Raw genomic sequence first — 15389 nt, forward strand, 5'->3', positions numbered from 1 at the left:
CCTTAGGAAACTAGAAATTACAATAATGTATACATACATGTGCACACAGGAGCGCTAAATAATCATAATTATCTAATTTATTTAGACAATAAAAATAGAATGACAATGCACAATTTAATAATAATAAGATATATCAATTAAAAAAATTTAAAAATTAATAACCATATCAAATGGACATCTCTCGTGGAAATAAACGACTCAGTTTCTGGTGTTAAAGGGTCCAGGTTAGGCTATTTTGCCAATACTTACTGAGCAAGTCCAGAATCCTAGTGTATCATTAATGTCACCAGCAAGTAGCTTTTAACTGTTAAAAGATGTACTGTAGCATTCCAATGCCACTTAAATTTAAGCTCACCGCTGTTGGAAGTGTTTCCAAACTCCCATCTATTGCTGTTCAGCGGTGTCCCCGTCTCCCCTGCAGGCTTACCCAGTGTGCGTTGATGAACCGTGGCCGCACAGCCGGACGTCTCCGGCAGTGATGTGGAGCCTGATTTGCAGACTGGGGGAGAGAGCTGGAGGCGGGCAGCACGGAGCATAGTGGTGACGGATAGATATTAGTTGATTTCCACAGAGAAAGACTAAAATCCCACCACTGCTGGAAGGTAACTCGCACCAAGAAAGAACATATTTGTACAGAAGAATGGTTGGGGTAACCTTTCTGGAATTTAAATGGCCCAACTTAGGGAAAAGTGTATCCACACTAATGTTCCTGAAGCTTAAGTGGTGCTACCGACGGGTTTGAAATGAGATACATTTTTTCAAATCCCCATAGAGAGGGAAAGGAAGGAGAAAATCCTTCAATGGGCGGAACGCCACCTGCCAGCAATATCGACTGTGTTCATTCCGGGTGTCCTCAACTGGGAGGCGGACTTCATCAGTCGCCAGGACGCGCACACCGGAGAGTGGAGTCTTCATCCGGAAGTCTTTCAACTCCTAGTGGACAGGTGGGGCCTACCAGATGTAGACCTGATGGTGTCTCGACACAATCACAAAGTTCCGTTCTTCCGATCAAGAACCAGGGATCCTCAAGCAGCGTTCGTGGATGCACTAGCCATTCCATGGAACTTTCAGCTGCCTTACGTGTTCCCTTCAGTGTCTCTCCTGCCCAGGGTCATGCAGAAGTTCAAGCAGAGTGCGTGTCAATCATATTCTCAGCTTAATAGTAGTGACGGTGAATGAATACTTTAATTATTCCAGCAATCGTAAGCTGGTTATTGTATATTATATCTGACCAAAAAGTCCCATTTATAGCTGGAATGTGTTATCTATCCACCTCCGTATAATATACACATTTTTATCTTTCTATAGTTTCTTACACCAGCTATATTCAGCAGGACACTTGTAGGTCATTCTAGAATGTGAGTACTGTTACAATACCTGTTATATATAAAACGGTACGATGCATCAATGGATAATATAATATCAATAACATACAAAGGTTATAACACAGTTGCTTTTGTTTTTTAATCTTTATTCACTTTATTGTTTTTCATCTCTATTCACCTTTTTTTTCTATTGATTTTAACACTTCGCTTGCTATTCAATAAAGGACATTTGTAGTCCATATACTCTGACATACTTCATCTATAGTGATATTTTGTAGACATATGGGCATTTAGCCATGTATTTAAAATGAACATTGGGGATGTAAATAAATCCATAATAAAGTTGTATTTTTAATAATTTCAGTTGGGTGAGTGCACCCGAGATGTAACTAGTTTCTCCTTCCTTTTCCTCTCTAAAAAAATAGTTTGGATAACCGCCTCAAAGAATCCTTTGGCCCTCAGGAGTGAAGCTTCAAGAGCCACGCCGTCAAAGCCAGCTGGGCCAGGTCTGGATAGAGACATGGGCCCTGTACGAGGAGGTCTGGTCGTTGAGGAAGAAGAAGACGCTCTATCGATAGACCCTGCAGGTCTGAGAACCAATGCCGTCTGGGCCACGCTGGAGCGACTAGAAGTAGTATTCCTCCTTCTTGCTTGAACTTCCGTAGGACCCTGGGCGGGAGTGACACTGAAGGGAACACGTAAGGCAGCTGAAAGTTCCGTGGAATCGCTAGTGCATCCATGAACGCTGCTTGAGGATCCCTGGTCCTTGATCTGAAGACCGGAACTTTGTGATTGTGTCGAGACACCATCAGGTCTACATCTGGTAGGCCCCACTTGTCCACTAGGAGCTGAAAGACTTCCAGATGAAGACTACACTCTCCGGTGTGCACGGCCTGGCGACTGATGAAGTCCGCTTCCCAGTTGAGGACACCCGGAATGAACACTACCGATATTGCTGGCAGATGGCATTCCGCCCATTGAAGGATTTTAGACACTTCCAACATTGCCATGCGGCTTCGAGTGCCGCCTTGATGGTTGATGTACGCCGTGGTGGCGTTGTCTGATCGTACTTGGACAGGTCTGTTCTGTACGAGGGGCAGGGCAAGAGACAACACAATGAACATTGCCCACAACTCCAGAATGTTTATCGGGAGGAGTGATTACTCCTTGGTCCACCGACCCTGAAAAAAGAGTGGTGCTCTAACACTGCGCCCCATCCCCTCAGACTGGCGTCCATTGTCAGTAGGACCCAATCAGGGATCCAGAAGGGATGGACCCGGCTTAGTTGCTGGTCCTGAAGCTATCAGGTCAGTGACAGACGAACCTCCAGAGTCAAAATGATCCTTTAGAATGTAAGCTCTCACGAGCAGGGCCCTCTTCCCTCATGTGCTTATAGTTTCTTACTTTAATAATCTTCAACTGCACCAAATCCATCAGTCTTCTGCCACCTGATACTTATTCCAGTGTCATCTGCTGGTGTAACTATGTTTATTTACCCTGTACTTGTCCTATATTGTCATCAACTGTAAGTTGCTGTTTTCCTGTTTGATTATTTGTTTATGTACTCTGCAATTGGGTGCTGCAGAACCCTTGTGGCGCCATATAAATGAATAATAATAATAATATGAGACCTGATCCGATGAGGTAGCCTGTCCCAATTGGAAAGGATTAACCTCTGCAGGGGGCGAGAAAGAAATTGAGCGTACGCCACCATGTCGAATGCCGACATCATCAGTCCAAGTACTTGCATCGCCGAGTGTATCGACACTCTGGGATGACAAAGGAAGCATCTTATGCTGTCCTGAAGCTTCAGGACCTTCTCTGGAGACAGAAACAGACGTTGACTGTGTGTGTCCAGCAGTGCCCCCAGGTGCACCATGCTCCGAGCTGGGACCAGCGAGGACTTCTTACAATTGATAAGCCACCCATGGGCTTGTAGGAAGCTAACCTTCCATTGCAGATGACTTAGGACATCGTAGGAGTTTGCCAGAATCAGCAAGTCATTCAAATACAGCAGGATCCTGGCTCCCTGGCAACGGAGATGGGCCGTCATTACGGCCATGACCTTGGAGAAAATCCGAGGAGCCGTAGCCAGCCCAAATGGCAAAGCCTGGAACGAATAGTGAAGGTAGCCAATCGCAAACTGCAGGTACTGCTGTTGTGACATGGCAATAGGTATATGCAGGTACGCATCCTGTATATCCAGGAATACCATATAGTCACTGGGTTCCATAGCCAGTTACAATTAAGCGTACGGAACTTGGACACTCATACAAACTGAGTGAGGATGAGAATAGGCCGGAAAGACTCATTCGGTTTCGGACTAGAAACAGGGTCGATAGTAACCTCTGCCTCTCTTGGACAGAGGAACCGGCTCTCCCGCTCCTTTATCCAGGAGGGAACTCCTAACGGTTTGCAGAGTTTGCGCCTTTAACGGATCCGAAGGGATAACCATGGAGCAAAACTGGCGAGGGGGACGTCTCCCGAAAGAGACTGCGTACCTATGAAAGACCAATTCCAGCACCCAGGCATCTGATGTAGTCTTCAACCAGATTCGGGTGAACTGCAGAATTTGGCCTCCCACCATGGGGACCCCCTGGGGGAGGCATGTCCCGTCATGGTGCAGGCTTGTCTCTAAAAGTAGGCTGATGGGCAGCCCAGGATTGTTTGGCCTTGGGCTTTGTGGATATGGGAGCACGAGATTATCTCGGGTATGACCTTTGCTTCACCTTGATGCCGAAATGAGCAAAAGTGGTACCTTATACCTTCTGTGCAGAAGGATTAGTATTTGGGAAAAAGGCAGTCATACTATCCGCCATTTCAGACACCAATTTATTTAGGTTTTCCCCAAATAAGATGACCCCAGTAAAGGGGAGTACTTCCAATGTCTTTTGGAGTCCAGTTCCACTTTCCATGACCTCAGCCACAGATAGAACGAGCCAGGACAGACATAGTCGACGCCTCAGCTGCCAACACACCCGCCTCAAGGGACGTCTCCTGATGTAGTAGGCTGTGGTGGTAATGTGAGACAAGTAATGTCTGGCACTGTCAGATATATCCTCGGGCAGCTCTTCCTCTAATGCCTGAACCCATTCTTCAATTACTTTTAAAGCCCAAGAGGCCGCAATAGTGGGTCTATGTACAACCCCAGTAAGGGAGTAAATAGACTTCTGGAATCCCTCCACACACTTATCTGTTGGTTTCTTCAGAGAAGTGACAGTGGTGACAGGCAGAGTGGACGACACCACTAGGCGGGTGACATGAGAATCCACAGGCGGTGAATTCTCCCATTTGTTATATAACTCTGCAGAGAAAGGATAGTGAGCCTAGACAGAGGGAATTTCTTCCCTGGATTAGACCAGGGTTCCTGTCTGATGTCCACCTAACGGTCAGAATGGAGTAATAGATTTTTAACCACCTTCTGCCGTTTGAACATATCAGTTTTCTTAGCCACAGTAGTGGAATCCTCATCAACAGTGATTTGTAGGGTTTGCTTAATAGCAACCCCAAGGGCAGAGACATCATTTTGCAATGGAGAATCCTAGTATGCTCCCCCTCCTCTTCAGATGAAACATCTGAGAGATTTGTGGATTGTGAGGAGGAAGCAGCCCGCTTAGATGACCCAGAGACACGTGAGTGACCTGGGGTAGATTTTTGCCTGACCAATGAATGCGCTATTTGTTGCAGCTGGTTAGACAAGTTTTCCGCCTAAGGCGGAGTAACCATAGGGACAATTTGTGGCTGTAATGGCACAGGTGGTCCCATAGGGGGCATAAGGTGTTCTACCGGAGTACCTAGAAGGTTTGTGAATGCAGCCCAGGTTGACCCCTGATTGGTTACAGGAGCTGCGGACTGACTGGGAGATGTATGACTCAGTACACAGACCACCATACAAAACTTCCCCCTCTGGTAAATCCTTGGCGCATGCTCTGCATGATGCAGGAGCGTCCCCAGATTTACTGCCTTTTTGTTAGACATTGTACACAAATGCAACAGAGAGGAGTTTAGTACGATGAAGCCAGACAGAGTATAATACCTGCGAATAAATCCTTATAGTATGTGACCGAGAACCCAGTACACAACACCTGCGATTAAATCCGGTATTATGTGACTGAGTACACAGTATAATACACGTAATAGGTAAATACTGCGACGCACTATATATATATGACCCTGACACACCTAGTCTCTTAGGGTACAGAATATAGTGATAGATATATCTGGGAAACACTGAAAGTGAAACCACATAGCAGATACAGTCACACACAGTCACGTTTACAATGCAAATAGTTATTAAGACAGAAAAATTGCACTGGAACAGTATATGTACATACATATATAACACAGCGCGGTCCTAGACCGGAGGTATATATCAGAATACTCGTACAATATATTCTGTGACAGGTACACTCTTTCTTAACTAACGCTGTCTGTATAAAGACATGCAGAATACTGAAGTGTTTGTAAAGACACAGCGCTGTGTACAGGCGGCTTTACAAGGAAGACTTTGCCCTGCAGTCCCGGAGACCAAGCGCAGCTATACCTAAGATGGCGCCCAAAGTCTCAGTCAGGGAGTGAGGGAGAGTGTGCGGCAGTACCAGGATGGGAAAATCTGCTCAGAGATGGTGCCCTGGGCCGGGGAGGGGGCTACAGGTCAAGCGCAGGCTCCCCTATGCTGGTACTCACCTCCTGGTACGACGGAGTCTTATTAAATTGGCTGTTAGTACACCCGACCTGTACTCCTATGCCCTGGCAGATATAGTGGGGTCCCTGTGTGTATCCATGCCAGCGTTGCAGTCCGTCTCCCTAGACTGTGACCGGAAGGCAATTTAGTAGCAGGTCCAGCATGGGGAACCCTCTTACTTCCTCCCCGTAGCAGCCACGCGAACCAGGAGAGTGTCTGCAACCATGTGCCTAGAGCCGGTGCATCTCCGCCGCAAGTACCTGGGAACTGAGCCGCGGTAGTATGCAACGCCTCTAGGGAGGTGATGGAGCCACAGTACAGAATGTCACACTGACATATCAGAGCTGAGGCCCTTGAAGTCTTCTTAGAAAGCTTTTTCAGGGCTTCCCAGCGCAACCCGCCTGTTAGGTGACCTGCTTCTACAGGCACCAACTCGAAACTGAGCTCCAGTGCATGGAGGCGGGGTTATAGAGGAGGACCCAATGCATCCTGGGACAGCCTAAGCTTTAGCGTGTTGGTGCCTCTGGATTCAACTTTACACCTGATATTTCCCTGTGGAAACCAATGTACTCTGCTGCAGAAATAGGCACTTGAGTCCTACCGGTTATTCCTTTTCTCGTAGTCCGTAGTGGATACTGGGAAGTACTTTAGTACCATGAGGTATAGATCGGGTCCACTGGAGCCTGGCACTTTAAGAAATCAATTAGTGTGTGCTGGCTCATCCCCTCTATACCCCTCCGAGCAGACTCAGTCTAGGAAAACTGTGCCCGAGGAGACGGACATACCTTGGGTGAAGGATATAAAAACAGAAAAAGCGGTGAGGTAACGAACAACACACAATAACAAGATAGCAGAGCTAACCAGAACAGAGGAAAGCAACGCTAACTATAACAAGGATAGTAGAGCTAACCAAACATGGAATAGGGACAGCAATAGCAGACCCAAACAAGAACACTTACAACCATTTAAGCAGGAATTCGAAGCTCTGAGGCGGTGGCCCAGAATCCACCACGGACTACGAGAAAAGGATTTACTGGTAGGTATTAATTTCCTATTTTCTCTAACGTCCTAGTGGATACTGGGGTGACATTAGTACCATGGGGAAGTCCCAAAGCTCCCAGAACAGGTGGGGGAGAGCCGAGACCCCTGCAAAACTGCTTTACCAAACTGAAGGTCATCTCTGGCCAAGGTATCAAACCTGTAGAACTTAACGAACGTGTTCGAACCAGACCAAGTAGCTGCACGGCACAACTGTAAGGCCGAGACACCCCGGGCAGCCGCCCAGGAATATCCCACGACCTTGTGGAGTGGGCCTGGATAGAACTCGGCAACGGTAATGCTGCCGAAGAATAGGCTTGTTGAACGGTCAACCTGAGGTAAGGAGCAATGGACTGCTTAGAAGCAGGACGACCAATTTTGGTAGCGTCATAAAGGACAAAAGAGAGTCAGACTTCCTGTGACGAGCAATCCTCTTGACGTAAATCCTCAAAGCCCTCACAATGTCCAAGGACTATAGAGCAACTGATGTGTCAGACAATACCGGAACCACTATCGGTTGATTAATGTGAAAAGCCGAGACCACTTTCAGCAAAAACTGTGGGCGAGTCCGGAGCTCTGCCCTATCCTTGTGACATATCAAATATGGGCTCTTACAGAAGAAGTCCCCAATTCTGACACACGTCGTGCTGAGGCCAAAGCCAGCAACGTGACTGTCTTCCACGTTAGATATTTCAAGTCCACCCTGTGTAAGGGTTCAAACCAGTCAGACTTTAGGACAGTCAGGACCACATTGAGATCCCACGGAGCTGTGGGAGGTACAAAGGGTGGCTAAATGTGAAGAACACCCTTTAGGAACGTCTGTACCTCTGGAAGTACTGCACGTTGTTTCTGGAAGAATATAGAGAGGGACAAAATCTGAACCTTGAGTGAGCCTAACCGTAGACCCGGTTAAGTCGGAATTCCACAGGAGGATACTTTCTACCCTCGCACCATGAGACATATTTCTTCCAGATATGGTGGTAATGTTTGGACGTGACCACCTTACGGGCCTGGACCATAGTGGAAACCACCTTGAATGGGAGACCCTTTATTGTTAAGATCTCCCTTTCAACTTCCAAGCCGTTAAACGTAGGCACAGTAAGTCTGGATAGACAAATGATCCTTGTTGAAGAAGGTCCTTGAGTAGCGGCAGAGGCCAGGGATCCTCCAGAGACATGGTCAGGAAGTCTACATACCAGGCCAGTCGGGGGAAAACCGGGGCAATTAGAATTGCCTGTACTCTTTCCCTTTTGAGTCTTTTTAGAACTCTTGGGATAAGAGGGATTGGAGGAAACAGGTACACAAACTGGTAGTTCCACGGCACCGTCAGAGCGTCCACTGCTGCAGCCTGCAGATCCCTCGTTCTGGAACAGTAACAACGGAGCTTCTTGTTGAGACGAGAAGCCATCAGGTCTATCTGCGGACAGCCCCACCTGTGAATCAGTTGTTGCAACACCCGAGAGTGAAGAACCCATTTTCCCGGATGAAGGTTGTGCCTGCTGAGGAAGTCCGCTTTCTAGTTGTCCACTCCTGGAGTGAAGATGGCCCTAGTGTTGGCCCTTGTGTTGGAGTATCCTTGACACCTCTCGCATTGCGGCCCTGCTTCTTGTTCCTCCATGTCGGTTGATGTGTGCCACTGCCATTGCGTTGTCCGACTGCACCTGGATGGCCTGATTCCGAAGGAGATAGGGCAATTTACAATGCTCTTCTGTAAGCCTCCTGAGTTCCAGGACATTTATGAGAAGTGCAGATTCCTGACTCGACCACTTCCCCTGTACTTGGATCCCCTGGGTCACAGCACCCCAACCCCGGAGGCTGGCGTCCGTTGTCAGCAAAGTCCAAGACTGGGAACAGAAAGTCCGACCCTCCACGAGGTGAGAGACCTGTAGACCCCATAACAGGGAGATCCGTGCTTTTGGTGAAAAAGTTATACTATGGTGCATGTGCAGGTGAGAACCTGACCACTTGTCCAGCAGATCCAGCTGGAAAGGACGTGCATGAAACCTGCCGTATTGTATTGCCTCATAGGAGGCTACCATCTTGCCCAGCAACCGAATGCAAAGATAAATCGAGACCTTGCGGGGACGGAACACAGAGCAAATCATAGCCTGGATAGTCAACGCTTTGTCCATCGGAAGGAATACCTTCTGAGATACCGTGTCCAGGATCATTCCCAGGAATTGAAGTGTCTGAGACGCTTCCAGGTGAGACTTCTGGAAATTTAGGATCCACCCGTGGTCCATAAGCAGGCGAGTTGTCATATTTCCAACAATGCTATGTAGCAGTTGTTTCCTGGACACCGCCTTTATCAGGAAATCGTCCAAGTATGGGACAATGTTGACTCCCCTCTTGCGCAATTGCAGCATCATCTCCGCCATGATCTTTGTGAATACTCTTGGAGCTGTTGAGAGACCAAAGGGTAAGGCCTGGAATTGGAATTGTTGATCCATAATAGCGAAATGAAGGTAAGCCTGATGGGGCAGCCATATTGGGATATGAAGGTAGGCATCCTCGATATCCAGAGAAACGAGGAACTCCCCTTCCTCCAGACTGGCAATCACTGCCCTTAGGGACTCCATCTTGAATTTGAACACGCAAAGATATGGGTTCAGGGATTTGAGGTTCAAGATCGTCCGTGCCGTACCATCTGGCTTTGGAACCACAAAGAGACTTGAGTAAAAGCCATGTGTTTGCAGCAGAGGAGGTACTGAAACAATAAGTCCCGGCACATATATGTGGGCGAAGTGCTGAAGGCGAGCACCTACCTGAAAGTTGCCTTGTGTCTGGGGCCAACCATCATGAGGAGGGCTTCGTGGATGAGGATCCGGAGTCCTGGTCCAGAGCTCCAGCAGCTGCTGGTTTATGGGACTTACCGCGAGTTCCTCTTGTAGTATTAGACGCACCTCTGGCTTTGCCTCTGAATCTGGCCACACGAAAGGACTGCAGAGAGGGCCCAGGGTAGGGACGTCTGGCAGGAGGTGCAGCTAATGGCAGATAGGTAGACTTACCTACCGTAGACTGAGATATCCACTTGTTTAGTTCTTCTCCAAGCAAGGCATCCCCTGTAAAAGGAAGGTTATCAACAACCCCTTTTGGAATCAGCATCTGCTGACCATTGTTGCAGCCACAGGGCTCTGCGAGCTGAGACCGCCATAGCCGTGGTATGACCATGTATGAGACACAATTCCTTAACCGCCTCACTCAAAGTTCGCAGCATCCTGGATATGCTACAGCAGAGTAATGATCTCATCCTGAGGAAGAGCCTCAAACACTTGAATTATATTATCAGACCATTTTACAATGGCTCTAAATATTCAACCGCAAGCAATAGTGGGGTGTTGAGCTACTCCCACTGCAGTATACATTGATTTGAGTGTAGTCTCAATTCTGCGATTAGCTGGGTCCTTGAGGGATGTAGCCCCAGGTACAGGCAAGTACTATCTTTCGTGACAGCCTGGACACAGAAGTATCCGCAGACGATGGGTTTTCCCAAACTTTCCTATCTTCAGCCGGGAAAGGAAAGGAATTTATTAACCTATTGGGAGTAATACAATTCTTGTCAGGATTCACCCATGCCTCTTTGGAAAGGGAGTTTAACTCCTTTGAGTTAGGGAAGGTGACCAAGGATTTTGGCTTAACATTAAAAAACAATTCCTCTTCTGGTTCTGTGTCCTTATAAGTTGAGGACATCCTTAATAGCATAAATTAGGGCCTCAACCCCCGGGGACAGAGCATTGTCCTATACCCCCTCCAGCTCCACATCCTCTGGCTCTGGTAGTTCAGTATTAGAGTCAGACTGGAGCACCTGTGGGAGTGTACGTTTATGAGACCACCAGAGGGGGCTGAGTAGCCTGTCTGTGGTCAGCAGTCTTAGTAAAGACTGTTTCAGGGTCTGCCTTTCCTGCTTTGCAGCAGCTAACTCTGTATTTATATCAGTAATCGTTTTGAATGATTCCAACCATGCAGGTTCCTGCAAGCCGCTACCTTGTGAAGGTAGAGAACACTGGGTGCAGAGCAGGGACCCCTGTGAGGAGGGTGTAAACTTGGTGTTGCAAGAAGAACACACAGATGTTTTCACAGACATGCTTACAGTAGAAACACAGATATATACATATATCACAGTGCAGTGACACATTATAGGGAACAGCACATTAATCCAGACAATCCCGACTGGGGGAACACAGAGGAATGGGACCAGCACACAATAGCTCAGATCAGAGCAGGGCTCCGCTGGGTATATTTTACACTTGTTATGTGTCCAGTGGTGTAACTGCTCTATATATGCGCCCCCCTCCAGTCTACCAGACCCCCTGGTACCAGTACAATACGTGGTTCAGTGGTCTCTGTGGAGGAGCAACGTCAGCGTGCAGCCTGTAACCAGCAGCAGCAGGAAATGGCGCCTTTCCAGCCTCTGGTCCCGCTCTCCGGGAAGCCCCGTCCCTTACATGGCGCGCAGCAGATTATACTGGCATAAATAGCATAAACATTGTGAAAACATGTGTAAAGACAGAGAGTAATCCCCCAGTTCAGTTTGCCAGTGTGGGGTCTGCAGCGGGCACTGCAGCTCGGGGCCCGTGACCGCCGCGCCCTTTTGCCGCCATTTGCACCAGGGACCCGCTAACCCGGGCGTATTACTCACCACACTGCATCTACTTCGGCATCTGTTAGGGGTGGCGGCATGCTGCCGGCGTGGGCTCACACCCGAGGGGCATGAGAAGCAGTGCCTCAGGAGCTCAGTGTCCTGTCAGCAGGGATACGAACCCTTAACTCTTTATTAAGTTGGTTCTGTCCGCCCCCCAAAGTCCCACGACGCAGGCAGACTGGTGCCAACTAGTGCTGCCTGAAAATAACAAACTAACATAATATTTAAAGAAACCTCTCTGGAGCTCCAGAGGAATGCACCCGGCTCCTTGGGCACATTTTTCTAAACTGAGTCTGCAGGAGGGGCATAGAGGGGAGGAGCCAGCCCACACAAATTGATTTCTTAAAGTGCCAAGCTCCAGTGGACCTGATCTATACCCCACTGTACTAAAGTACTTCCCAGTATCCACTAGGACGTTAGAGAAAAATACACACTACGGCGCATATTTGTGAACACAGAACAGTAGGGTAAGCTAGTGCTGGAGCGTCTGGTGAAGCCCACCAAGCTGTAATGTTACAAAGAGCCTCCAAACTTCCCTTTAACCCACAGCTAAACCAAGTCCAGTGTTACCGCAGTGCACCTACCTGATGCTCCTGTGGGGTCCTGTGATTCTCCTCTGTACAGTCCTGGGAATACAGAGGACGGGGAAATCTCTCTGGGGTATCTCTGTTACTGGGTCCATCTGTAGGAGACACACAGTGACTGAGTACAGTGTATATATGTGATTATCAGATGATGTGTGTATATAGGGGCCCCCATACCTGCTCTCCCCTGTACAATACATGACAGTCTCCTCTTACCCAGTGATGTGAGGGGCTGGTGATTCTCCATCATCACGTCCTTGTACAGAACCCTGTGTTCCTCTATATACTCCCCCTCCTGCATGGAGACATAGACAGTGACATCCTGACACCTTATAGGAACCTGACACACACAATGATACAGTCATCACCCAGACACGTCCCCTGGTGTTCATGTATAATGTCCCATTCCCAGCAGTCACCTCTCCAGTCATCACCCAGACACATCCCCTGGTTTTACTGTATAACGTCCCATTCCCGGCAGTCACCTCTCCAGTCATCACCCAGACACGTCCCCTGGTGTTACTGTATAATGCCCCATTCCCAGCAGTCACCTCTCCCGTCATCACCCAGACACGTCCCCTGGTGTTACTGTATAATGCCCCATTCCCAGCAGTCACCTCTCCAGTCATCACCCAGACACATCTCCTGTGTTACTGTATAATGCCCCATTCCCAGCAGTCACCTCTCCAGTCATCACCCAGACACATCTCCTGTGTTACTGTATAATGTCCAATTCCCAGCAGTCACCTCTCCAGTCATCACCCAGACACATCCCCTGTGCTACTGTATAATGTCCCATTCCCAGCAGTCACCTCTCCAGTCATCACCCAAACACGTCTCCTGGTGTTACTGTATAATGTCCCATTCCCAGCAGTCACCTCTCCAGTCATCACCCAGACACATCCCCTGTGCTACTGTATAATGTCCCATTCCCAGCAGTCACCTCTCCAGTCATCACCCAGACACATCCCCTGGTGTTACTGTATAATGCCCCATTCCCAGCAGTCACCTCTCCAGCCATCACCCAGACACGTCCCCTGGTGTTACTGTATAATGCCCCATTCCCAGCAGTCACCACCCAGACACGTCCCCTGGTGTTACTGTATAATGCCCCATTCCCAGCAGTTACCTCTCCAGTCATCACCCAGACACGTCGCCTGGTGTTACTGTATAATGCCCCATTCCCAGCAGTCACCTCTCCAGTCACCACCCAGACACGTCCCCTGGTGTTACTGTATAATGCCCCATTCCCAGCAGTCACCTCTCCAGTCATCACACAGACATATTCCCTGGTGTTACTGTATAATGCCCCATTCCCAGCAGTCACCTCTCCAGTCACCACCCAGACACGTCCCCTGGTGTTACTGTATAATGCCCCATTCCCAGCAGTCACCTCTCCAGTCACCACCCAGACACGTCCCCTGGTGTTACTGTATAATGCCCCATTCCCAGCAGTCACCTCTCCAGTCATCACCCAGACATCCCCTCCCCCCTGGTGTTACTGTATAATGCCCTATTCCCGGCAGTCACCTCTCCAGTCATCACCCAGATACATCCCCTCTGGTGTTACTGTATAATGTCCCATTCCCAGCAGTCACCTCTCCAGTCATCACCCAGACACATCCCCTGGTGTTACTGTATAATGCCCCATTCCCAGCAGTCACCTCTCCAGTCATCACCCAGACACGTCCCCTGGTGTTACTGTATAATGTCCCATTCCCAGCAGTCACCTCTCCAGTCATCACCCAGACACAACCCTGTGCTACTGTATAATGTCCCATTCCCAGCAGTCACCTCTCCAGTCATCACCCAGACACATCCCCTGGTGTTACTGTATAATGCCCCATTCCCAGCAGTCACCTCTCCAGCCATCACCCAGACACGTCCCCTGGTGTTACTGTATAATGCCCCATTCCCAGCAGTCACCACCCAGACACGGTCCCCTGGTGTTACTGTATAATGCCCCATTCCCAGCAGTTACCTCTCCAGTCATCACCCAGACACGTCGCCTGGTGTTACTGTATAATGCCCCATTCCCAGCAGTCACCTCTCCAGTCACCACCCAGACACGTCCCCTGGTGTTACTGTATAATGCCCCATTCCCAGCAGTCACCTCTCCAGTCATCACCCAGACACGTCCCCTGGTGTTACTGTATAATGCCTCATTCCCAGCAGCCTCCTCTCCAGTCATCACCCAGACACGTCCCCTGGTGTTACTGTATAATGTCCCATTCCCAGCAGTCACCTCTCCAGTCATCACCCAGACACATCCCCTGGTGTTACTGTATAATGCCCCATTACCAGCAGTCACCTCTCCAGTCATCACTCAGACACGTCCCCCGGTGTTACTGTATAATGTCCCATTCCCAGCAGTCACCTCTCCAGTCAGCAGCTGAATGTTCTTGTGAGTGAGGTGGAGGCACCGTGATGAGGCTCCGGGTCCTGCTCAGCCTCCCTCATACACTCAGGTGACAGGTAAGTGAATGACGTGCAGTAAAGGACTGATGTATAATATGACAGGTTGGGATTGAGAGAATGCAAAGCGTGTGCAAAGCTGTCATAAAGCAAAGGGGGCTCTTTGAGGAACCTAAAACATAAAACATATTTTGATTTAACACTTTTTTGCTTACAACATAATTACATATGTGCTCTTTCATAGTTTTGATGTCTTCAGTATTAATATACAATACAGAAAATAATGAAAATAAATAAAAACCATTGAATGAGAAGGTGTGTCCAAACTTTTGACAAGTACCGTGTGTATATGTATATATGTACATATATATATATATATATATATATGTCGCGTCATTCCCCCCGCACACGTTGTCCCTTGCAGCGGCTGTAGGTAGAGGGGGATGTAGTGCACAAGGGCCAGAGGGATGTTTAGGCACATTATATTGCAGGTAACACAGCACAACAGTATACTCCAACAGTGTTATAACAGGACATCAGCGTCCACTCCACCTATAGCCACACTGCTCCTTCTGACAATAACAGGGCTCCAGAGACTTCCACCCCCTGAGTGATACTTACTGGACACAACAGGCTGCTCGCACTATGATAACAACAACAACAACAACAGGACACCACAGGCTGCTCCCCCTGTATAATGG

The 15389-nt window shown here is 48.5% G+C and overlaps 1 protein-coding gene across 2 annotated transcripts in view; it reads right to left on the reverse strand.

Moving 5' to 3' along the window:
• Positions 1-15389, reverse strand: part of LOC135056959 (oocyte zinc finger protein XlCOF6-like) — a 67707-nt gene that overhangs the window by 34875 nt on the left and 17443 nt on the right. For both annotated transcript variants that reach the window (XM_063962753.1, XM_063962754.1), the window contains exons 2-4: positions 14651-14860; positions 12490-12568; positions 12274-12371 (exon numbers count right to left, since the gene is read on the reverse strand). In XM_063962753.1, coding sequence (XP_063818823.1) covers positions 12274-12371; positions 12490-12523 — 132 coding nt within the window. In that variant the 5' untranslated portion in view covers positions 12524-12568; positions 14651-14860. The remainder of the gene's footprint in view (positions 1-12273; positions 12372-12489; positions 12569-14650; positions 14861-15389) is intronic.

The sequence above is a fragment of the Pseudophryne corroboree genome, chromosome 3 (genome assembly GCF_028390025.1).
Source record: "Pseudophryne corroboree isolate aPseCor3 chromosome 3, aPseCor3.hap2, whole genome shotgun sequence".
Lineage (NCBI taxonomy): Eukaryota > Metazoa > Chordata > Amphibia > Anura > Myobatrachidae > Pseudophryne > Pseudophryne corroboree.